Below are 26,186 nucleotides of genomic sequence, written 5' to 3' on the forward strand. Positions count from 1 at the left end.
ACTATTGTAATTCATTATTATCAGGTTGTCCTAAAAGTTCCCTGAAAAGCCTTCAGTTAATTCAAAATGCTGCAGCTAGAGTACTGACAGGGACTAGAAGGAGAGAGCATATCTCACCCATATTGGCCTCTCTTCATTGGCTTCCTGTTAATTCTAGAATAGAATTTAAAATTCTTCTTCTTACATATAAGCTTTTGAATAATCAGGTCCCATCTTATCTTAGGGACCTCATAGTACCATATCACCCCAATAGAGCGCTTCGCTCTCAGGCTGCAGGCTTACTTGTAGTTCCTAGGATTTGTAAGAGTAGAATGGGAGGCAGAGCCTTCAGCTTTCAGGCTCCTCTCCTCTGGAACCAGCTCCCAATTCAGATCAGGGAGACAGACACCCTCTCTACTTAAGATTAGGCTTAAAACTTTCCTTTTTGCTAAAGCTTATAGTTAGGGCTGGATCGGGTGACCCTGAACCATCCCTTAGTTATGCTGCTATAGACTTAGACTGCTGGGGGGTTCCCATGATGCACTGAGTGTTTCATTCTCTTTTTGCTCTGTATGCACCACTCTGCATTTAATCATTAGTGATTGATCTCTGCTCTCTTCCACAGCATGTCTTTTTCCTGATTCTCTCCCCTCAGCCCTAACCAGTCCCAGCAGAAGACTGCCCCTCCCTGAGCCTGGTTCTGCTGGAGGTTTCTTCCTGTTAAAAGGGAGTTTTTCCTTCCCACTGTCGCCAAGTGCTTGCTCACAGGGGGTCGTTTTGACCGTTGGGGTTTTTCCATAATTATTGTATGGCTTTGCCTTACAATATAAAGCGCCTTGGGGCAACTGTTTGTTGTGATTTGGCGCTATATAAATAAAATTGATTTGAATTGGTTTGATTTGATCACATGCACAATCAAAATTAGGAGCATGTGTGGGTAAAGTTACATATTGTTTGGCATGAGGTCATTTCATTGTGGAGAACACCGAGTCCACAATGCATACATTTAATAATTCGTAGTCGTAGTCATTCTAGGCCGCAACCTCCTGGGTTGTTGACCTCCCAACAATCCAACAAAAACTGCAACAAGCAATATACAAATACACAAGCTGGGCGAGCGGGCGTGCACATACACAGTGCCTGTGCCCAATCAAACAAACTCATCATAGTGCATCTGTCACCAAGAAATTCAACAGTGATATAGGCCTATAATACAACTTTTTGAGTTTTTTTACATTGATCAAATTAACTCCCAGTATAAGTATATGTTCATGAATATATGATATAACAGTTATTAAGTCCAAATTTGGGATCGTTGACGTGAATACAATGAAAGGGATAGGTTTCAGGGCTGTAACCGGGTGTATGCCAACCTGCAGGTGAGCCCCGGTCCCGTCCTATATTGTGATTATCTGGTTCTGAATGTAAACACATATAGAGGAAGGGTTTGACATGACGGTTCTGTGCCGAACAGCATCAGCCATCCCCCACCTCTTGTTTATAGGAATTTAGATAGAATTGTAAGACATATATTAACACTGGGAATTTAATGGAGATGAAGTATGAAGATGATCAGATGAAGGATGAAGGGGTGATGGGGAGGGGGGGAAGGGAGACAGGATTGGAAGACTGGGTTGGTAGTATTACACTATGTAACAAATTTTTATTTTTGCTTTGTTCCTGGGTACACAGTGTGTTTTCCTAACCTGTTATGCCTTAAATAAATAGAAAATAGCTGTTATTCCACAGAAACTTTGCTTCTGTGATCAGGACACTGATATTTTGAAATTTGTCTGTTTTCAAGAATATTCTCGATTCGCCTTAACTACTACTGAGTAGTCTTCTAGAATATTCTTTAACTGCTAGAACTGTCCAGAATTTTCTAGAAGTTTCCAGAATTATCTAGAAATTTCAAGAAACTTTTAGAACTTTCTAGAACGTTGAAAAAAATAAAATCAAAGTTTGTGCTGAATGTAGTCATTTTTCCATAGACTTTAGACATAAGCAGTTGAAATATAACACTTAGAAGCCAGGAACAAAAATTGTGTTACATAGTGTTATTAATGAAGGGATTTGTTAAGTTGCATAGCTCTATTTAAACTACTAGTACATCTATTAGCAAGTTCTTCTCCTGGATGGCATCCATCATGCATAAACTTGTAAATGGTATGTTTTTTATTTTTCCTTTTTTTTTTTTTTTTTTTAATACAAGTATGGAATAGTGGTGTGTGAATATTTCTTTCAGCGTTCTTGTCTGTTATATAATTATTTAACATACTGAGGGTGACTTCAAGATGTTTCTGCATGTTGTTATATTCTTTCAGGTAGTTTAGGCATGTAGATTTCTTTTTGAGTAGCATGTGGAAGTTCCATGTATGTAAATGGATCGGATAGATAGTAGCTATTATTGGTGTTGCACCGTGTTTGTGAATGGATGAGATTGTGTTGTCTATTGCTGCTTTTATTTGGGTGTAGTGTGATTGACTATTGTTGAAGATAACTTCTTGGTAGTTTGGAGATGTCAATCGTGTAGTGATGTCACAGATGCCTGCAGCTATGTAATAATGTGTTTTACCTGGTATGATTAGGGGATGATAATAAATAATGTTATCTAGTGCCATTTGTGTTATTTTTTTCAAATTTGGCCCCCGGCCTGCCCCATATGTCCTCCACCCCTTCGGTAATCAATCTTTTGTGTGTACCTTTTTTTAGTACCCCCACCCTGCCATCACCCAATATCACGTTCATATCAGTTGTGATGTCGTGATGAGTACCTGTGTTTGGAAACAAAGCAGAAAAAGAGAAAATTAATAAGACATATCAATATCCAAATTGGTATTTCGTAAGATGTAACCTAATTACACTAGGCCTTAGGGCATTTCATATCGTTCAGGATGATATAACCATTCTTTTTTGAGTGCAGTCTTAAACGAGTTTAAGTTGTTGCAGGAAACTGTTGCATCAGTGAGGCTGTTCCAATCATTAGTTACTCTGATGGCAAAGGAGTTCAATAATTTAATAAAATAATTGATCACATAAATCTGTGGCAGTGTACCTACACAAGTTACACTGGATGGTTTGCACTTGCCAACGACAACACACTTCCTCTATCTCTGCTTCTCCTCAGTCTGGTAGCATGGTGGTTAACGTTACTTACATTTTAAGTAACCAGAAACCATATGTGTATGAGATGTGCATGAGTATTAGTCTAAATGTTGACCAAAATGCCAGCGATGCATGAGATTAACAGTTTACTGTGTCATTTCTCTTTTTTTGCTGTGTTTATCATACCTCAAAGAGCAAGATACAGTTTTTGTGATTTTGGCCACGTTGGTCAGCTTAAACAAACCATCCAATGCGAGATGTTTGTGTCTCATACAAATGTTCTGTCCTTTTTTGGTGCTCAGTCCAAGCACACAGAAGACAGTCAACCTCTGAATGCGTGTTTGTTTGGCTGCTTGCTTGTGGCCACATCATGAAGCCACCTTACCTATTTATGCATAGGTTGATGCATTTCGATCAACCTACTTTATTCCATCCAGGCACTGAGGATACAAAAAGGAAACAACAAAAAAACTTACATTTTTTTCTGGAAAACAAGAATGATCAACATCTTTTGACTATCTTGTGTTGCCCAGTTGTTGCTTCTTAAAATGTCTAAATATTCTGCATTTAGTTCAAAGCTTTTTATCAAGAACTAGAAAGCAAAGCATCACTCCAAAGGCAGTCTCGACCCAGAACTGGTCATTCAGATAAGCTATCGGGCTGATTTCCTCCATCAACAAACAAATTTTTTGTTTTTCCATGAGATCTCTCTTTTCTTATTTGCTGTCAGGTTTGTACAAAATGTGAAGGACTTTGTCTGTTATGAAACTTTGTAGAAATGTCAGTTGTTTGCTTCAAGATCAGAAAGTTCCTTGGCTGTTCTCCATGTAATGTGGAGTTCCCTCAAGGAGAGAATCCAGCATGAAACTTGTGCCAAATCTGCTGTGGCAACTGAGTGAAAAAAGGGAGAAACTGAAGGAATTTACTGATGCAAAGAAAAATTCTAAGTTATGGTAGTTTAGTTGATGCACTGAGTGTTTCTTTTTCTTTTTGCTCTGTATGCACCACTCTGCATTTAATCATTAGTGATTGATCTCTGCTCCCCTCCACAGCATGTCTTTTTCCTGGTTCTCTCCCTCAGCCCCAAGCAGTCCCAGCAGAAGACTGCCCCTCCCTGAGCCTGGTTCTGCTGGAGGTTTCTTCCTGTTAAAAGGGAGTTTTTCCTTCCCACTGTCGCCAAGTGTTTGTTCACAGGGGGTCGTTTTGACCATTGGGGTTTTTCCGTAATTACTGTATGGCTTTGCCTTGCAATATAAAGCGCCTTGAGGCAACTGTTTGTTGTGATTTGGCGCTATATAAATAAAATTGATTTGATTTAGTTTATGGGAGGTGATGGACTAGTGGTTAAAGCGTTGGGCTTGAGACCATAGGATCCTTGGTTCAAATCCCAGCCTAACCGGAAAATTACTAAGGGCCCTTGGGCAAGGTCCTTAGTCCCCTAGTTGCTCCCGGTGTGTAGAGAGTACCTTGTATGGCAGCACCCTCACATCAGAGTGAATGTGAGGCATTACTGTAAAGCGCTTTGGAAAAGCGTGCTATAAATGCAGTCCATTTGAAAAATGGAAGACACGGTGTTGTTGTGGCAGCACAGTGGCTTAGTGGTTAGCTCTTTTGCCTTACAGCAAGAAGGTCATGGGATTGATTGCCACCTGTGGCATTTCTGTGTGGAGTTTGCATGCTCTCCCGTGTTTGCATGGGTTCCCTCCAGGGGCTCCGGCTTCCTCCCACATCTAAAGACACGCAGGTTAGGTGGATTGGAAACTTTGAATTGTCGGTAGGTGTGTGTGTGGGTGTGACTGTGCTTGTTTGTCTATATGTGACCCTGTGACAGACTGGCCACCTGCCCAGGGTGTATCCTGCCTCACACCCTATGACTGCTGGGATAGGCTCCAGCCCCCCGTGACTCAATGTTGGATAAGCGGTTGAAGATGAGTGTGTGTGAGAGTGTTGTTGCCTGCCTTTTTATAATAATTAAAGAAAATCTAAGGCACACTGTGTTGCATGGCTGGACCAGGGGTTTATTAAATCCAGTGATCCAGTGAGCTGTGTTGTCTGGAGCAACAGCTCCTGGTGTGGTCTCCCATTGTGAAGTGGCCCCAAGTGAGGAAACACAGAGAGAACTCACAGGTGAGCCCCTGGTGGTCTATGGTCATAGGACACAGTCTGCCTCAGCCCAAAGAAACAGCATGGTGTCTTTTCCATATGAACCCACCACCCACAAGGAGAGAAGAAAGGTGTTTGGTGCACTCTTTGAAGGGCGGTTGACAGGGGCACAAGCCCACACAGACTGATACTCAGTTATAGCTTTAATTTACAATTGTTATATTTAATGCTCATGTGTGGAGCAGACAAATAAATAAACAGAAGGACAACTGTAACTTCTGCTGTTCAAGCAGAACGAAAAACAACAGCTTACAACAGTCAACTGTTAGCCCATGATGAATGGATGCACTCTAATGAGTGCTTTTGTGTTTTGTGTGGGTGTATGTTTGCAGAATAGCAAGTGTGTGCACTTTGAAAATATAGCATAATGTGTTTTGCAGAAGCTTTATTATGTGAATAATGTGGAATAGTGGAATATTGATGAGAAAAGCCATTGATCTCTGTGGACACATAGTATCCATAAAGCAATGGATGATCACACACACGCGCAGACACACACACAGAGACAGGCACACAAATGCTCTGCTAAAGCAATCAGGACCACACACAAGCATGAACGGTTCGAACACGTTTTGTGTTTCTTCCCCTGTCTGCACAGTTTAAGCTGTAAAACATCTCTGTGTGGTAGCGCTGATATCTTTTAACGGTGGGAACCCCCCCACTCCCGCTGATGTTGGGGTATATGGTACAAACGGGTAAGGAAATTTTATGTCTGTCATAATTGGGTGTGTGATGAATTCAAGCCATTACTCCCAAGGTTTGAGTTTGGCAACTTGTTATGTTGCAATGGAAACATATGGTCCTCTCAGAAGTGGGGAACATCATGTACCAACTCCGAATGTTAAAAATGTGTGAAGCTCATGTCTGATGTTTTGTAGAATATCAGAAAAGTTGTTCAAAGATGATAAATTATTATGTATTTTGTTATTACCTGACCTTTTCACCTCTGAACACACACATACTGCTATTGTATATGACCCTTTTTTTGGTTGCTTCTTACATCATCCTTGATGTGGCATGTCTGGGTGCACGTTGTGATTTAAATGGAAATTTCAGCCTAAAACATGGGTGCAGGGCACAAAGGGGCTTGTTTAGTGTTTTGTATTATTTATGGGCATTTTGGAGGCAAATCATACATTTTTGATGTGATTTATTTTGTAAAATTTATACATGTCAAACTAAAAGTAAAATGCCAAGAAGGGAAAGGGACATAACTGCAAGTTGATTTTCGGCAGTCAACCCATCTTATTTTTGTCAAAAGATAACTTCTCAAAAGAACAAAGAGTCGACACCTTATCACACATTTGAGGAGCTTTTGTCGCCATCTAGTGGTTAATGTCAGCATTTCAGGGTTTCAGTTACATTTCCTACTTGAAACCCAAAATTCAGTAAAATATATAAATAAATAAGGAATTTATACATGTCAGAGACGCATTTTTTGGCAGGCAGAGCTTTGACCTCCCAGTATTAATGTGTAAAAAGTTTGATTTTGAGAGTTTTTACAGTTCCTTGGTTAAACCTTACGCGTCTTTAGCACACTGTATGGACAGATGGAAAGACAGCAATTTCTCATGAAATACAGATTCCAGATTTAAATACCACTGAGGAAAACCCAAAAAAGCATAAAAATATGTTGCCATTGTGGTCCTCACAAATACAATTCAAATGTAAGACTCAATTCAACTCAACCTTTATTTCTGAAGCACGTTTAAAACGACAGCAGTCGACCAAAGTGCTGTACATATTAAAAATGGGCACCACGTTACCCCCAATCGTAACTAAATGAATTAAAAATGAAAATACAATTACAACAGGCAATAAAACAGATAACAGACAAAGTAAAATAAAGAGTAAAGAGTAGTAAGAAATAATTTAATTTGATTTAATTTTATTTTATTTACATAGTGCCAAATCACAACAAAGCTGCCTCAGGTGCAACACATAAGTAAGGTCTAACCTTACCAACCCCTAGAGCAAGCACACAGGCAACAGTGGTAAGGAAAAACTCCCTCTGAGGAAGAAACGTCAAGCAGATCAGACTCAAAGGGGTGACCTCGGCTTGTGTCATGCTACCGAAAGACTACAAATAAGGGAAATTTGTCAGCATTAAGCAACAGGAAAAACAGAAGAAATACTAAGGTGAAACAGAGGCAATCGCTCATTTAGGAAATGCTAGAGAAAAGAAATAGGTTTTGAAAGAAGCTTTAAAAGTTTCTAGGGACGGGGATGATCTAATATTAAAGGGGAGACTATTCTAGAGCCTGGGGGCAGCCACTGCAAAGAATCTGTCACCTCTCATCTTTAATCTGGTTTTAGCCAGACAAGATTAATAATATAAACAGCAACAAGATTAAATCAATAAAACTATTACTAGATATATAAAAAGAAAAATGTATAGACTAGGTTTTAGTGCAGTGAGTCTCCATGTGTCTTTAACCTAAATATGTAAGGTGCGCTTGAGTGTTGTGTTCTTTAAATTCAGCTTTGGAGTTTAGACTTTGTTTTTGGTGGTCTCGGTTCAGGTTTAGACCAACGTGCTCATACAACCACAAGTGGTATCACGATCTTAATGTCTTCGTCTCTTTTTTTTTTTTTTTTTTTCTCCAGTTCCGCTCAGGCTTTGTGCCTATCAGATGAACCCAGAGCAGTGAAGGAGTATCAGTACCCCGAGAAGCTGCCTGGTGAGCTGTACGATGCAGACACACAATGCAAATGGCAGTTTGGGGAAAAGGCCAAACTCTGCACTCTTGATTTTAAGAAGGTAAAACACAAAAATGAGTGAATAAGAACTAATAAAAGGATGGTCACATTAACATTTTGGCATAGACCTAATGAAGCAAAGTTTAGCTTACTAAGCTATTTTATTCACTGCATTCAGTGCATTTGCTGAAGCAGGTGAAATATTTGCCCCAGGATTTTAAGTTGTTTACCTTTGCCCTTTGAATTCAAACCAACATCTCATCACAAATAAATTAAAACCACCAATCACTGAGATGAAGAAAAGAATCAGTTTCAAGAGGATGCTACCATATTAGCTAGGGTATTATCCAATTTTATTAAATTGTTATTGTACAAGAGTATAAAATGGTCTAAAAACAGACAATATGTAAATAATGAATGTTTATGAGTTCAATGGAACAAGTATTTAATTCGGTGAAAGCTGGAATGTTCCATTCAACAAGGCCAAGCCAAGTTGAATGGTATATTCCAGCTTTCACCGAATTAAATACTTGTTCCATTGAAAGAATGTAAAAACATTCATTATTTGTTTTATATAACAGCTAAAATACATCCTTGTCATTTGATATTATATTAATTTATAATACCCCCGTCACACATAGCTGGAATCACGAAGAGTGGCGTCAGAATTACGAATCGGCGCACATCCGAAAAGTGTCGGATTTCAGTTCCAAAACAGTCATCTGTGGAAGTCCACACAGCTGTTCAAAATTGGCCGGCGGCCACGAGTGTGATGCACATGTTCAAAACCCTCTGTGTCAAGATGGGACACCTATCTGAAGGCGGTCCATGTGCAGTCTGAGCACCATCTGACCGCAATTTACATATTCCGATGGTGTAAAAACAGGAGCCGAAAGGATTTGAGCACATACGAGGGAACCTCGAGATGGATCTGGCCAACCCAGTCTCACGGCAAGTCGTGATTCAGCTGCACAAAATATACATTAATCTATTGGTTCGTCATATTGTCACAAAAAAGCGCCTCATTTTTGTCACGGCAGCACGAATTCATTCTAATTCATTCCGTGATGGCTGCACAAAATTAAAAGTGAAGCGGGGTGGTTATGGTTAGGGTTGGGGGAAGGAGTAGGGTTAGCTTATGGTTAAGGTTAGGATCGGGGGTAGGAGTAGGGTTAATAGTGAGTTAAAAAAAATCCCGTCACGAAAATTTTACTCATTTTGGGCTGATCTGGCACAGTATGCCTGCCGTTATTACCCGCATGTGCCACATACCCACCCAGAATGCAAAGGAACTGTTGGAATGTATGTGGCATGCTTCATCATGATGATAATTATGAGTTATTATCATGTACAGTGAATGGGAACAGCGGCTATCATACCAAAAGCACTGTGCGCTACTGTGCACACACCACTACAAATCTGAACAGGCTGTTATATCCACAATAGACCTTACAGTACAGATATTTGTCCATTACTTTCCATGGGCAATGTAAATAATGTGAGTATTGTCTCCATCATACTGTATATAACATTGGCAGCTGCCCCTTTCCGTGGTGTGCAGTAATGCGTCATTGCACGCGTCAGGCTCGAAGCTGAACGGATCTCACACTGTAATAAATGATCACCTCCTAACTCTGTAGGAGATATGATATGGAACTGCTGTGCCAGGCAGTTACAGCATGAATAACCAGGAATCTTACCTCCAATAGCAGTCCAGGAGTGTTTCACAGCACTAGTTATCCCCATCAGAATTTGTATCCCCTGGCGCAGGAGCGTGCACTCACCCAATCCTCTCGCCCAAAATAATCCCATGTGATAATCCAACCAGAGTGTCGGTGCGCTGCTGAAGTGAACAAAAATGAAAAAAGAAATTAAAGATCCTTGGAAAGGTGCTCTGTCTGATGCATGGGACAGCATGGCCCAATGCCACAGCAAACTTTCAGTGAAGCTGTCCAGTGGCACGTGTGTGCACATGCGTGCACGTGTGCCCTGTGCGCAGTTAGTGGACCATACAGCATTATGCATACACACAGACACACAGCTGAGTGATAATTGCAGCCCCATGCGCGGAGCGCACTTGTGTTTTCAGTGCCTTTTATGGCCATCTGACAGCAGTCTGTGTCATCTAAACTGTTGTCTACATGCGCTTTGGATGCCATCGTGCAGGTGTGGATGAGGTAATCCAGAGGCATTCTGACACTGCTGACCACATCTGTTTCCCTCCCGATTGTGTCGGATTATGGCAATATTTGCTGTGTTGGGCATAGTTCCTGCACATTCTTGCTATGTGTGATGGGGGCTTAAACAACAGAAATGGGACTTACATTTTGGTGTGCATCACTGGTGCGTTGATGTCAACAGTCCAACATGAACACAGCAACATGAGTAACCTATAATCAGCTAGCATAATGACCAGTTCCTATTTTTGTGTACATTTTGAAATACTTACTTTATGAAATACATACTTTTGTTATGCATATTTGTCAGCATTTTCTTGAAATGTTTTTTTATTTATATATGTTGTAAAATCCCTTTATGAAAAATAGTAAATACAACACAATAGTAAATACAATACAATGATAACACACCCCAATGCAGTGTTTAACCCAATATTTGTTTTTCTGTTGATTAACACTAATCATCATATAAAATCATGATGTCATGCTATTACCTCATACCTCATTATTTGTTGTAAGTTTGTTTGAGGTGTGACTTTGATTATTTATTTATTTTTTTATGTTGTTTGTTTTTTATGTCAGCTGATAAAAATCATGATTTCCATTCTTCAAAGATGTTGGCACTAAATGATATGAATGTTTTCTCATGGAAGATGAAGAGGAGACACTTAAGGTAGCCCACAGTTTAAAACAGTGTGGCATCAAGGCCCGCCCATTTGTATACTGTCCAATCAAACCTCTCATGGCTGACGTGGTATGTAAAAGTTTGGGCTCCCCTGATGATTTCCATGATTTTCCTTTATAAATCATTGGTTGTTTGGATCAGCAATTTCAGTTAAATATATTATATAGCAGGCAAACAAAGTGATATTTGAGAAGTGAAATGAAGTTTATAGGATTTACAGAAACTGTGCAATAATTCTTTAAACAAAATTAGGGAGGTGCATAAATTTGGGCACCCCAACAGAAAAAATACTTCAATATTTAGTAGATCCTCCTTTTGCAGAAATAACAGCCTCGAAATGCTTCCTATAGCTTCCAAGGAGAGTCTGGATTCTGGTTGAAGGTATTTTGGTCCATCCTTCTTTACAAAACATCTCCAGTTCAGTCAGGTTTGTTGGTTTCCGAGCATGGACAGCCCACTTAAAATCACACCACAGATTTTAAATAATATTCAGGTCTGAGATAGCCATTCCAGAACATTGTACTCGTTCCTCTGCATGAATGCCTCAGTAGATTTTGCAAATGGTCACCTTAAATACCTTTTCTCATGATTGGATTCACCTGTGTAAGGAGGTCAAGGGTCAATGAGCTTACCAAACCAATTTGGTGTTCCAGTAATTAATGCTAAATGTATTCAAATCAATAAAATGACAAGGGTGCTCAAATTTATGCACCTGCCTAATTTTGTTTAAATAATTATTGCACACTTTCTGTAAATACTAGAAACTTAATTTCACTTCTCAAATGTCAGTGTGCCCGTCTGCTATATGATATATTTAACTGAAATTTCTGATCCAGACAGCCAATGATTTAGAAAGGAAAATCATGAAAATTATTAGGGGTGCCCAAACTTTTGCATACAACTGTGCATAATTCCATGCCATTCTTATTTAATTTTTGGGGGAATTGCATTTCATCTCAGAAATATTCAGTCTTTCTGTCACATCAACTTTAATGTCTCACTTCTTATTTGGAAGGATAACAATTATCTCAGGGAGGACTTGCACAGATTAAATTCCATGTAACCACACACACCCCCATCTCTACCCCCACTCCACCCCCCACCCCCCTTCCCCCCATCCCATCTTGGCAGTAAACAGTGGCACAGCAACTGCACAGCATGTTCTTGGGAAAAATGAAGCACAAAATAGCAGGATACACTGAATACGACAGAGGGAAAAGGGAAAGAAAGAACAGAGGAAGGAAAACAAACATGCATGCACTCATGTGCATGCACGCACACATATATTCAAACACACCCTTACAGCACAAGATAAACAATCAGAGTCGTATTGCACTGAAGTACTCACTGGGACAGATGACTAAATATACACTGGCCCTTTGCCAATGGGAATCTCTTCTTGTTGCGCTCCCATTGTCTCGTTACTGCTGATGTTGCTGTTTGAGAGACTGTTTCTGATGAGGAACTGCCATCGATGTTCTCAGTGTGGTTGCAGTTAGAAACACATGTTCAAGAGTGGCTTTAATTTTCTTCTGCAAGGGTGTAGCCCACAATGCAGTTTATTTCTGGGTGATTGTTTTGCCTTAGGTTGTATTATGTATGTTTACATTCCATATTATGGTATTGTCAGTGTAGCTTTGGCCTTGAATACTAAAGTTATTTATTATCTCTTTTGAGACATGACGTAGACATTCACAGAATATAAACAAATGCACAATATTTGCCATCTGGTCCAGTCCTGGTCACAATAATTGGCATCCCAGATTTTCAAATAAATCATTCAGATTATCTTCAGAAATTAATGCAAACAAACCAATTTTGTATAATCAGAATATTTAATAAAATCTCAAGTTCTTCAGTCAAGACATGTCTAGGCATGTCTGAGTTGGTGATTGTACTGGATCAAAACAGAGATCCCAGTGTCGCAGACCGAACGCCCCCCCCCCCCCCCCCCCAAAAAAAAAAAAAAATAAATAAATAAATAAAAAATAAACGGTGCACCCTGCCTTCACATTTCAGACCACAACAGCACATCTGACACTGCCTCTCTTAACCCAAAGTGATCAAAGGGAATAATGTGATTATTAACCATCAGATGACAAAGTAAAACCTCTTAAATCATTCTAAAGTCAGTTTTAATCAGAAACAAGGCGGTTTTATTCAGAAATGAGGCCATAATCTCCTCATTTCGCTACTGACGCACCAAAATGACATAGGCACAGCTGCACGTCAGACATCTGCCGTGCAGCTGCTGCGCTCTGATCGGTCTGCCGTCTTTTATTACGAAATAATGCTGAATTTATGTGGAAATGATTGTTGTACAAAAGATTCAGATATTTGTCACTGAGACAGATGACAACTGGAGTGCAGTTTGAAGCAGAAACAAGGTGATAATCAATGAATCGCAGCTGACGCTAATAAATGACAATGCTGACGCTCGGAAATGACGCATGCACAGTGAAGGCAGGGTGGACTGTTTATAGGGGGACCGTTTGGTCAGCGACACCGGTCTTCAATGACTGCCTGGACTCATCCATCAGGAGTGGATCTGTAGACAACAAAAGTGCTGAACTTGTAGAGACATTCACTCATCTTGGTTCTCAGCCTTTGAGATCAGGAGACACCTGGGAAGAGCTTATGAAGTCATGATGTCACTAGACAGAGGTATTTGGTGATGCCAATACCTTTCCCTGAGAACAAAGGTCTAGCTTTTTAGGGTCCTGGTACTTCCTGTCTTACCGTATGGTTGTCAGTCTGGGACACTAACCAATAACCTGCTGTTTGGTACTTGATCTTTTTCAGAGGACCCCTGGAATAACTTTGTGTCAAACAGTTACTTAGGGAGATTTAGATGAAGAGTAACACTTGCATGGTGAGGGAACATCAGCTACATTTTGTATAAGGTGCATTTTTCTGGACATGATCCAACACACAGGTTCCTCAGTGTTAAGGACCTCAATGGACGGAGAAGGCCCATGGGACATCCATGTTTCACCTGGCTGTGGCAGATACATGGTTACTTTCGAGATGTGGGGATGGACCAGTTGACTACCCAGGCTGTTCCATGGTGTGGTGGATGTGACAATGTACAAGCGCAAGTCTCTACTCCTAGTCCTGACCTGATATAGTTACAACCCCAGTCCCAATGAAGTTGGGATGGTGTGTAAAATGTAAATAAAAACAGAATACAGTGATTTGAAAATCCTCTTCAACCTTTATTCAAATGAATGCACTACAAAGACAAGATATTTAATGTTCAAACTGATAGACTTTATTGTCTTTGTGCAAATATTTGCTCATTTTGAAATGGATGCCTGCAATACATTTCAAAAAAGTTGGGGCGGGGCGACAAAAGACTGGAAAAGTTAATGAATGCTCAAAGAACAATGCAGCTGGAAATTGACTTGTGACTGTTTACCATGAATTTACATGTTGCTTTTATTTAGAAATCTAGTTTTACCTTAAGTATCGGGGGACACAAATATAATTTGTTTGAGCATCTAATTCTCCACTATGCCCACGATGCTATGTATTACCAGGGTCAGAAAAATGGAAATCATTTGTTATTTTGTCACTGTTTACAGGCCTCCTGGCCCATACTCTGATTTCTTAGATGATTTTGGTGCATTCATCTCTAGCTTGTCAACTGGTTCAGATAACATCTTGATTATTTGTGCCACACTCCATCACACTTTTAAATCAGAGACCAAATGAACACATTGTTGCAGACCACACACTGTTTTTAAAATTATTTCATGTTGAATGTTTTATGATGAATGTTTGATGTGTTTTCATGTCTTGGGGCTTCAGCAGCTCATGTAAGTCAAATTTCCGTTTTATGGATAATAAAGTTTTATCTTATCTTAACTTATTATCAGTGACTTTAATATTCATATAAATAAGCCCTCTGATCCCCTTTGCAAATTATTTATGGAAATTGTGGGTGCACTGGGATTCCAGCAATGCATTCAGGACTCAACACACATTAGTGGACATCCCCTGGATTTGGTTCTTGCACGTGGTTTTGCTGTTACAAATATTGACATCACGCCTCTTGCATCGGAGGTATCCCACCACTCACTTATTAGGATGACATTTTCATTGCTGTGTTTAGTGGAACAACAACCCTGTCTATTACTGCGGCAGTGCATTAACCCCTCAACTGTGACTGAACTCGAAGCAAGATTACCTGATATCTTAGCTTCGAGTTTAGAGAATGCCCAATCAGTAGATAGTCTTGCGGATATCTTAAATTCAGTGCTCAAAACTACACTTGATAAGATTATACCTCCTCTATTAAGGCCACACCTTTCCAAGACACAGTTGCCTTGGTTTAATGGTTATTTGCATGACCTCAGGCAGAAGGCTAGAGGTTTGGAATGGAAATGGTGTAGTTCCAAATGAGAGGGGTTCCACCTTGCATGGTGTGATATTATTTCAGATTATAAGCATGCACTATTGGCTACAAAGCGGACCTATTACTTTGGTTTGATCTATAAAAACAAGCATAACTCAAAGTTTTTGTTTGGCACGGTAGCATTTTCATTCATGGAAAGCCACCACTTAGTTACTCCCCCTTTTCAGCACAGAACGTCTTGGATTATTTTGAGAAGAAAATAGAAGACATTAGGTTGAGCGTATCTCGGCACGCCTTGGCCAAGCCACTGCACCCTGCTATGGAGGTGGGTGCTACCACTAAGGTGTTACCTAGATTTACAGAATTTGATAGTATCTCACTGGGTACGCTGACGAAACTTTTGACGTCCACAAAAAGCACAACCTGTTTATTTGATCCTATGCCAACAAAATTGTTTGAGGACCTGTGGCCCACTCTTGGGCTGACTGTGCTGGAAATTGTTAATCTCTCACTAACGTCTGGATCTGTTCCTAAATGTTTTGAATCTGCAGTGATTAAACCATTACTTAAGAAATCTAATCTTGACCCTAGTGTATTGAAAAACTATAGGCCGATATCAAATCTATCATTTTGTTCTAAAATTCTGGAAAAGTGGTTTCACTGCAGCTTATGGACCACCTTACTGAGAAAAATCTTTTTGAGCCATTACAGTCTGCTTTTAGAAAATATCTCTCCACAGAGCAAGCTCTCACTAAAGTAGTGAATGACCTTTTGCAAGCAATGGACTCAGACACCAGTACGGTTCTGGTGCTATGTTTGATACCATGGATCATCAGATTTTACCTGATAGGTTGGAGAATCGATTTGGGATTACTGGAAGTGCTCTTGCATGGTTGACGTCATACCTGTCCAGTTGTTCTCACTCACAACACTACCTCTAAGTGACATGAAATTTGGGGTTCCACAGGGATCTGTTTAGGCCCCCTGCTTTTCTCCCCTTATTTAGCACCCCTTGGGCATTTACTGCAGTGTTTTGATATTGCCTTTCATTGCTATACTGATGATATTCAATTGTACATGGTGATAACTGCTGGTGATCTCATTCACATAAAATCTTTAGAAGATTGCCTTGCAGCTTTGAGAAGATGGATGTCTAACTTCCTACTTTTAAACTCTGATAAGACTGAAATGATGGTTCTTGGTGCAGTGAGACATCAGCATCAATTTGACCAGCTGGGGCTTAGCTTTGGTTTGTGTGTTATACAACATACGAACAAAGCGAGGAACCTTGTGGTAATTTTTGATCCTACATTGTCCTTTGACCTCCACATTAGAGATATTTGAAGGACTGCTTTCTTCCATTTGTGAAATATAGCAAAGATTTGTCCCGTCCTGTCTATGGCTGATGCTGAGACTCTGATACATGCATTTATCTCTTCCAAATTGGAGTACTGCAATGTTGTATTTTCTGGTTTACCGCAGTCCAGCATTAGGGGTCTTCAATTAGTTCAAAATATATAAAACAATATATAAAATTGTTCACCTGGTGCCTCCCTACCTGGCTGACATGGTTAAGCCCTACGTACTGGCTTGGGCCTTGCGTTCCCAGGGTGCATTACTGCTATGTGTTCCTCAGGTGAATAAAAACTCTGTAGGTCACAGAGCCTTTTCCTATCATGCCCTGGCTCTGTGGAATGCCTGCACAGATACGGCAGTTGGAATCAGTTGGAAGTTGGCAGTTGGAAGATTTTTAAGTCGAGATTGAAGATTCATTTTTACCCTGTTTTATCGTTAGTATTGTATATGGTTGCTTATTTTCTTTTTTCTTTTTATCTTTTATGTTTTTATTCTTTTATTGTGTTTTTTTTAATCTTTTGTTTCATGTTGCTCTGTTTTTTTGTGTTGAGTGACACACCTTGAGTTGGCGCTATACAAATGAATAAAATTTGAATTTGAATTTTACATGTCAGGTTGACATTGATGTGAACAATCTGCACACTTACTCGAGTATGGAAGAAATTCAAGTGTACAGTAAATTATACTGAAAAGAACTGAGATTAGCTCAGAAATACTGCAATTGAAATGAAAGCAAAGCTTATCGCTATGTCTAATAGAAAGATATTGTATTATATACATATTTGTACCACCTCTGTTGCTTGAAAGGGATATGGTGAGGAGAACAATGAGGAGTTTAATAAAAAAAAAAGGTTTCCTTCCAAAATATATATGGTTTAGAGACTGGAATCCCAAAACCACATATGAGAGGATCGCAGCTTACTTTCTATATATTATCTTCATGTGGGAGATGTCATCAGGTTTCGCTGTTTAAAAGTGTTAACCGGAGATGGGACAGATATAATGTTTCCTAATACGGTCAAGTGTGCTACACTTAATAATGTTTACATTGTATCTCACCCTGCTTCTCTCCTAATGGACCGAAGATTTTGAACTTTACTGGCAGCACACCAAGATTAGATTTTTGTTCATCCTTCCTGCTTTATTGAACAGGACATGAAGGATTCTGCAAACTTGCATGATTTAAAAAACAACCAAACTTTCAAACTTGCACCTTTTAATCTGGTTAAAAAAGATTTTGTGTTGCACCCCCCCCCCCCCCCCCCCCCCTTAACTTGCGTAATTTGACCAAAATAGCTGCACCAAGACCCTTGAGAGAAGATGGTCTTGGTCCAATCCCATGCTGAGTCTGGACCAGGTCATTGGTAGTGAGAATGCAAACCAAACCCACGTATGAAATAATCAAACAGTGTTAATGATGTGTTGTAAAATCTATTTTGCTATAAAAGCACACCGCAGCATAAACAGCAGGTTAGCCACTGAGGATTATGCATAGATGTTGGTGAATAACTTTCAGACAAATATGCAAGTGCACAGCTTGTGGAAAAACCACAAAAAATGTAAATGGATACATAAAATGTATCATGAACTTACATACAGAGAACAGCTGAAGAGTTTCTTAAGTGTGTAATTGAGTGTCACATAAACAATAATAACAAAATACAATAAAAAGTTTTTCCTTCAACATTTTGGTCCCCTTAGAAATATTGCCACATGAAACTAACCTAAACCAATGTAAAAAAAAAAAAATGCCACATTGTAAAAATGATTGTCCTTGGACCATACCAAAAAATTATCGACAAGGTGCGAAAACACCCAAAATCCTTATTTGGAAGGGATTAATTTTCGATGGACCAGATTTGGCCAAGTTCAGTCCTCGAGAGCCACATTCCTGGCCCTCTTAGTTGTCTCCCTGCTCCAACACACTTGAATCCAATGAAAGACTTGTTAGCAGACTTTTAATGAGCCTTTCATTGGATTCAGGTGTGTTGGAGCAGGGAGACATCTAAGAGTGTCAGGAATGTGGCTCTTGAGGACCGAACTTGGCCACCCCTGGACTAGACAGTATTGCCGACGGAACGGTCCCCCCTAAAACTCAGTCAGCCCTGCCTTCACAGTGGATGTGTCATTAACCGCGGTTCCTGGATTAAAACCTCATTTATGCTTAAAACTACACTCCAGTCATCATCTATCTCAACGACAGGTATCTGAAATGTTTGTACAAGAATAATTTCCACATAAATTCAGCATTATTATATCAGAAAAGGCAGAGGAAGTGATCACAGAGCCGTAGCTACATGGGCTGCTAGCTGTTGCATTCACTGACCACCCATCATTTCAAAGAGTCACAGATTAACGCCTCGTTCCTGCTTAAAACTGACTTTAGAATGATTTAAGAGGTTTTACCTTTCATCTGATGGTTAATAAGCCCATTAATCTCTACAGTACAATACACTCTACAATAGAGTGGTTGTTACTCTATTTAGACTGGGATCAAATGTTATCACAGCAGAGTAAATTTTACTGTGTACAGTAGTCAAAAAAAGAAAATATTTGTATTACAGAAAGGTGACTAAAGTATATTACAGTGTTTGCTGGTAGGTGCATAATGTAAATACTGATGTGAACAGATTACTTGAAAAATAGAATATAGTGAGTATAAGTATGTATAGATATGGTAAATTATTGCACAGGATAAATTGTACAGTTGTGCATATAATAAAGCACAAAAGGTGATGTAGATGTAGCTAATAGCGCAAAATCAGCAGGTGATTATGGTGTTAGAAACATTTTGAGGTATAATACAGTCTGCAGTTGGAATAAATGACCTTTGGATCCGTTTCCATAGTCACTCTCCATCATCATCTTTATTTGTCTGTTGACGTTCTGTTTTGCACTGAGGGTGCAAAAATCTACTACTGAAGGGGCTGCTTAAAGCTCCCACTGTTTCATGTAAGGAGTGAGAGGGGTTGTCCATAATTGATGTCAGTTTAGCGATATTTATGGTGGATTTGCACTGGAAAAAAACAGGATAAAAGCTCTCATGGTAAATGACAGAGATGAAACTGTCTAATCAATAAAGTGGACTAACACACGTCCACCATCCATTAAAAAAATACCAGGTTTCTGTGCTTTTTTCTTTTTACATTTCTGTGTTCTCTGCTCTGTGACTGAATGGATCCATTTCCACAGTCACTCTCTATCATCTTCTTTATTTGTCTGTTGGCTTCACTTTGTGTGTGTGTGTTTCCACTATGTGCAGAGGTGCGCTGTACACGGTGTGCTGAGAAACTCTGGCAATGATTACAATACCCAACCTCCCCATGTGAAGCTAATTCCATCCAAATGGGGCTTTATCATGGCTAAAAAACAGAACCACTGCACCATCTAAACATCCACACATGAATTCTAAAAACATATTTCAGTCATTCCCTTTTGGTTCTGTTATTTGTATTTTGTCTTAGCGCCATGCTTTTTTCTTTTCTCATGCACCTGGTAACAGCAAGGTGCACTAGATCCCAAAACTCTAGACCACTTTTCCAGACACTTGTTTTTCATAGAAATCTGCATGAATTTGCCTCTGCAGTGCAGTTTGTCCTATGATAAATGCATCATTATAAAATGTTTTCATAGACATTGCCAAGATAAGATACTACTAGATACGTTAGATGATATTCTGTCCTTGACTTGATTTCCACCTCACACTGTCCATCATTTCTCTTGTCTCTCATTCTTCCTCCGCCTGTATTCTGTCTGGCTCTGATCCTGTTGATTTTACAGCCGACAACACTGATCACACAAAAAAATCTGGACAGTGTTTGGAATGGATTCCATGATTTGTCTTGGAGGAAGAATCTGAGGCAGAGCTGCCTGTCAACATCTGCGCTGAGCTGTCAAATCTCATATTGTCATCGAAATAGTAAAGGATGGGATGTGTTAAAAAGTAGCAGGTCATGTTTCTCATGCAAACACAGCAGGAAACTCACACAGTGCTCCCATCGGTATCTGTCAGACAATCGCCAAGAAGCGTAGTCATGTCGTCTTAACACTGAAATTGGCGAAAGATTGTCTCTGACTTATTCTAGATGAAATGCAAGTGGTGCTTATGTGTTGAACATAATCAGAGTGAAAATTTTTGTCACTATTTCTCTCATGTACTTCCAGGATATCTGCAAAGCTCTGTGGTGCCATCGTGTTGGGAGGAAGTGTGAGACCAAGTTCATGCCAGCTGCTGAGGGTTCCGCTTGTGGCCCCGATATGGTGACTTACCACATGTTGTCATTTCTGTGTGTGTGTGTGTGTGTGTGTGTGTGTGTGTGTGTGTGTGTGTGTGTGTGTGTGTGTGTGTGTGTGTGTGTGTGTGTGTGTGTGTGTGTGTGTGTGTGTGTGTGTGTGTGTGTGTGTGTGTGTGCATGGGTTTGAGAGCAGTGAGTAATCCTTTCATAAGCTTTGCCACCTCAGGAGTGGTATCAAATGACAGGTATGAGACTTTCTTCATTTGACCTGAAATGATTCTTTCACGATCTGCAGAGGAACATAAATATCTTCACTGGTGCAACTGGACAATTTCAAATGTTTCAAATGCAGCCTATAGTGTCCAAGGCTGCCCTAAGAGTCACGGCATTTACACTAGCTGGAGTCAAGTATGTTTGGCACGGTTGTGTATGCAGTTCCTGACCTACTGGCTAACTACTGAATCATGACTAGTTAGTAGAAATGTTATTGTTATTGTTAAAGAAATGTGAGGTGTCATTCCAGAAAAAAACTGCAATCATCAGGGGCAGATCTAGATTTTGGTGAAAGGCGGGTTGTGACTTGTTTGGGTGTGCTGAACTCACACCCTTACTCGGAGGAGTCCAGGGACATGCTCCCCCCACTACCACCACTACAACCACCAAGAAATTTTTAAAAATCTGTAGCCTGTTTCCTTCATTCTAAGACAATGGTGGAAGCTAAATACGGACTCTCTTGTTATCATTCTTAACACGCCATTTTTATAGTAAATATTAAATTGAAATAAAAAATTTACTTCAATTGTTTACGGAAGCATATTGCATTCACTTGATAAATTTATTTTTTGGTTTGTTTTTCGGAGTAATTATTTGTGTTTTTATGAGTAATTTATTTTTTGGTTTGTTTTCTGAGTAATTTATTTTATTTTTTTTTTGGTTTGTTTTTCTGAGTAATTTATTTTTAGGTTTGTTTGTTTGTTTGTTTTTTGGGCTGTTTTTTTTTTGTTGTTTTTTTTTTTTTACTATTTCTTGAGTCACCATGTAGCCAGCCTGAATGCATTTCAAATGAATCATCCTGTATCCATGGAGTATACCGTATCTGTCCAACTGATCCTGGAGAAAAACTGCTATGTCTAGCAGATCTGAATGGACTTTTCTTCTGAACAGCCGCAAAGTCCTCAAATGCCTGCGTAGAGTCTGCAAACTAATAATAATGCCATCTATATGACTTAAAGACAGGACAGTCTCCCAGTGTCTTAAACCCAGATCAAAGTAAAACTTGATTAAACAGGACAATGTCATGTTTGTTACCAAATCAAGCTCTCAATGAATGAATGCATCTTCAAATGCTCTCTAAACTCAGAAAAAAATTGGTCCGTAAAACAGAAGAAAAAAAAATATTCAGAAAATCAGGAAAAATTACTCTGAAAAACCAACCATAAAAATAAATTACTCTGAAAAACAGAAACAATTATTCCAAAAAACAGACAAAAAATAAATTACTCAGAAAAACACAAATAATTATTCCAAAAAACAGAAAAAAATAAATTACTCAGAAAAACACAAATAATTACTCCGAAAAACAAACCAAAAAAAAAAAAAATTATCAAGTGAATGCAATACGCTTCCATAAATTGTAGATGAGATTTCTGAATGAATAAATGAAGTGTCTTTATTTTGAACACACAAAACAAAAATGTGTAGATGAAAAAAAATGACAGCAGAAGGACACTGTAGAAATAATAATACTAAAATAAATATTACAAATTCCATGTTCAGTGCATGTGTAACGGAGGCCAGCAGGGGTCGCTGTGCATATGGTAGTCTGTAAGCCTCACTCCCCAACGCCAAAAAACGCTCTCACCACAGACGCCCATGGGTTTCAGCTTTTTGGTTAGAGGACCCACCTCCCATGCCAGAGATGGTGTTTGCAGCCCGAGAGAGGAGCGAGTAGAGAGATGATGCATACACAACACAGAGATTAAACATGGTGGGTTGGTGGTTATGTTGTGAAAGTGTAGGTACACGGACCCACAACAGGGGGCGCAATGAACGGACAATGGAGAAAGGTGAATAACAAGTTTTACTGTTGTGAAAAGAGCACAACCAATACAACAATTAATAATTTGGAGTTTAAAGCCGAAATCTGCTGGTGTCGTGTGGGCAGGCTCGAAGGTAGGAGACGTCCGTCCTAGTCGAACCGGAACCACCCAGATCTCCTCTGCCACCGAACCCCAGAAGTACTGGAACCGCCAAGTCCCGAATCCCCAGGTGGCCACTGCCTCCGCTCGTCGGATCCGGTACTGCTGGCGGGAAAGAGCACAAACACACAGGTATGGATGCGACAGCACCCAGTAGACGGAGAGGGGAGAAGCCGCCTCCACCTCTTGTCACAATGAAGCAGGAAGGTGAGTACTTATCCAAGCAAGTAGCTTTCTGTAGTCAGCTGTCCTGAAAAGGTTTAACAAGGTTTATCAGAGTCTTCAGTATATGCTTGCAGAGAAGGTTACCTTAATCTCAAGGCGATATCTCGGCACTGAGGTGGAGACGCCGTTCTGCTGATATACCTCTGTGTTGAGTGGAACAGCTGTGTCCAGTGATGGGAGACAGCTGTCACCCTGGCTGCTCCCGTAAGGCGGCAGCGCCCTCTGGTGCCTGGAGCCCGCACTCCAGGCAGGGCGCCCTCTTGTGGTGGTGGGCCAGCAGTACCTCCTCTTCAGCGGCCCACACAACAGGACCCCCCCCTCAACAGGCGCCTCCTGGCGCACGACCGGGCTTGTCCGGATGGCGACGGTAGAAGTCGGCCAGGAGGGCCGGGTCCAGGATGAAGCCCTTCTTCACCCAGGAGCGTTCCTCGGGACCGTACCCCTCCCAGTCCACCAGATACTGAAAACCCCGGCCCATTCGACGGACGTCGAGGAGCCGGCGCACAGTCCAAGCCAGTTCCCCGTCGATGATCCGGGCAGGAGGTGGTGCCGGACCCGGGGTGCAGAGGGGTGAGGTGTGATGGGGCTTGATCCTTGACACGTGAAAAACTGGATGGATCCGCAGCGAGGCCGGGAGCTGGAGCCTCACTGCGGCGGGGTTGATGACTTTAAGGATTCTGAAGGGTCCGATGTATCGTTCCTGGAGTTTTGGGGAGTCCACTTGCAGAGGAATGTCCTTGGTGGACAACCATACCTCCTGCCCAGGGCGATACTTGGGGGCCGGGGCCCGCCGCCAGTCTGCATGTTTCTTCGCCCTCGTCCGGGCCTTCAATAAAGCAGAGCGGGCGGCACGCCACACCCGACGGCACTTCCGTAGGTGGGCCTGGACCGAGGGCACACCGACCTCTCCCTCAACCACCGGAAACAGAGGGGGCTGATACCCCAAGCACACCTCAAAAGGGGAGAGGCCGGTGGCTGATGACACTTGACTGTTGTGGGTGTACTCGATCCAGGCCAGGTGGGTACTCCAGGCCGTCGGGTGCGCGGCTGTCACACAGCGTAGTGTCTGCTCCAGTTCTTGGTTGGCCCGCTCTGCCTGCCCGTTGGTCTGGGGGTGATACCCGGACGAAAGGCTGACCGTGGCCCCCAGTTCCCGGCAGAAGCTCCTCCAAACGTGCGAGGTAAACTGGGGGCCGCGATCGGAGACGATGTCTGATGGTATCCCATGCAGACGGACGACGTGGTGGACCAAGAGGTCCGCGGTCTCCTGGGCCGTTGGTAGCTTCGGGAGGGCCACGAAGTGGGCCACCTTGGAGAAACGGTCCACTATCGTGAAGACGACGGTGTTTCCCTGGGACGGCGGGAGACCCGTGACAAAGTCCAGGCCGATGTGGGACCAGGGGCGATGTGGGACGGGCAGCGGCTGTAGCAACCCTGAGGTCCTTCGGTGGTCGGCCTTGCCCCTGGCGCAGGTGGTGCAGGCCTGGACGTAGTCCCGGACGTCGGCCTCCAGGGACGCCCACCAGAAGCGCTGCCGGACGACTGCCACGGTCCTTTGCACCCCAGGGTGACAGGAGAGCTTAGAACCGTGACAGAAGTCCAGTACTGCAGCTCTGGCTTCCGGTGGGACGTAGAGTCTGTTCTTTGGTCCGGTTCCGGGGTCCGGGTCACGGGTCAGGGCCTCCCGGACGGTCTTCTCCACGTCCCAGGTGAGGGCGGCCACGATAGCGGACTCCGGGATGATGGGATCCGGGGAATCCGACGGTTCCGTTTTGACTTCGTCTTCGTGTACCCGGGACAATGCATCCGATCTTTGATTCTTGGTCCCGGGACGGTAGGTGATCCGGAAGTCAAAACGGCCAAAGAACAGTGACCAGCGGGCTTGCCTGGGGTTCAGCCGCTTGGCGGTCCTGATGTACTCCAGGTTCCGATGGTCAGTGAAAACCGTGAATGGCACGGCTGTTCCCTCCAACAGATGTCTCCACTCTTCGAGGGCCTCTTTCACCGCAAGGAGTTCTCGATTGCCGACGTCATAGTTCCGTTCGGCGGGGGTCAACCTGCGGGAAAAATAGGCACACGGGTGAAGGACCTTATCGGTCTTCCCGCTCTGGGAGAGCACCGCTCCTATCCCTGAGTCCGAGGCGTCCACTTCAACCACTAACTGGCGGCTAGGATCGGGCTGCACCAGAACTGGTGCAGACGAGAAGCGCCGTTTCAACTCCTTGAACGCGGCTTCGCACCGATCCGACCAGGTGAAGGGGACTTTTGGTGAGGTCAGGGCTGTCAGGGGGCTAACTACCTGACTGTAGCCCTTAATGAACCTCCTGTAGAAATTAGCAAAGCCGAGGAACTGTTGCAGCTTCCTACGGCTTGTGGGTTGGGGCCAGTCTCTCACCGCCGCAACCTTGGCCGGATCAGGGGCGACAGAGTTAGAGGAGATGATGAACCCCAAGAAGGACAAAGAAGTGCGTTGGAACTCACACTTCTCGCCCTTCACAAACAGGCGGTTCTCCAACAACCGCTGTAGGACCTGACGGACATGCCGAACATGAGTCTCAGGATCCGGGGAAAAGATGAGTATATCGTCTAGATACACGAAGACGAACCGGTGCAGGAAGTCCCGCAAGACATCGTTTACCAACGCTTGGAAAGTCACGGGAGCATTAGTGAGACCGAACGGCATGACCAGGTACTCAAAATGACCTAACGGGGTGTTAAATGCCGTCTTCCATTCGTCTCCCTTCCGGATCCGAACCAAATGATACGCATTCCTAAGATCAAGCTTGGTGAAGATTCTGGCTCCATGCAAGGGGGTGAACACTGAATCCAACAAGGGCAATGGGTATCGGTTGCGAACCGTGATTTCGTTCAACCCCCTATAATCAATGCATGGACCAAGCCCGCCATCTTTTTTACCCACAAAAAAGAAACCAGCACCCATCGGAGAGGTGGAATTCCGGATCAACCCGGCAGCTAATGAGTCCCGGATGTAGGTCTCCATTGATT

General features: G+C 41.9%; 1 protein-coding gene across 1 annotated transcript in view; it reads left to right on the forward strand.

Moving 5' to 3' along the window:
- LOC117513511 (A disintegrin and metalloproteinase with thrombospondin motifs 16) overlaps positions 1-26,186 on the forward strand; it is a 259,672-nt gene that overhangs the window by 141,226 nt on the left and 92,260 nt on the right. The window contains 2 exon segments of the mRNA XM_034173682.1: positions 7,855-8,008; positions 20,687-20,782. Coding sequence (XP_034029573.1) covers positions 7,855-8,008; positions 20,687-20,782 — 250 coding nt within the window.

Source organism: Thalassophryne amazonica, chromosome 7 (genome assembly GCF_902500255.1).
Source record: "Thalassophryne amazonica chromosome 7, fThaAma1.1, whole genome shotgun sequence".
Taxonomy (NCBI): domain Eukaryota; kingdom Metazoa; phylum Chordata; class Actinopteri; order Batrachoidiformes; family Batrachoididae; genus Thalassophryne; species Thalassophryne amazonica.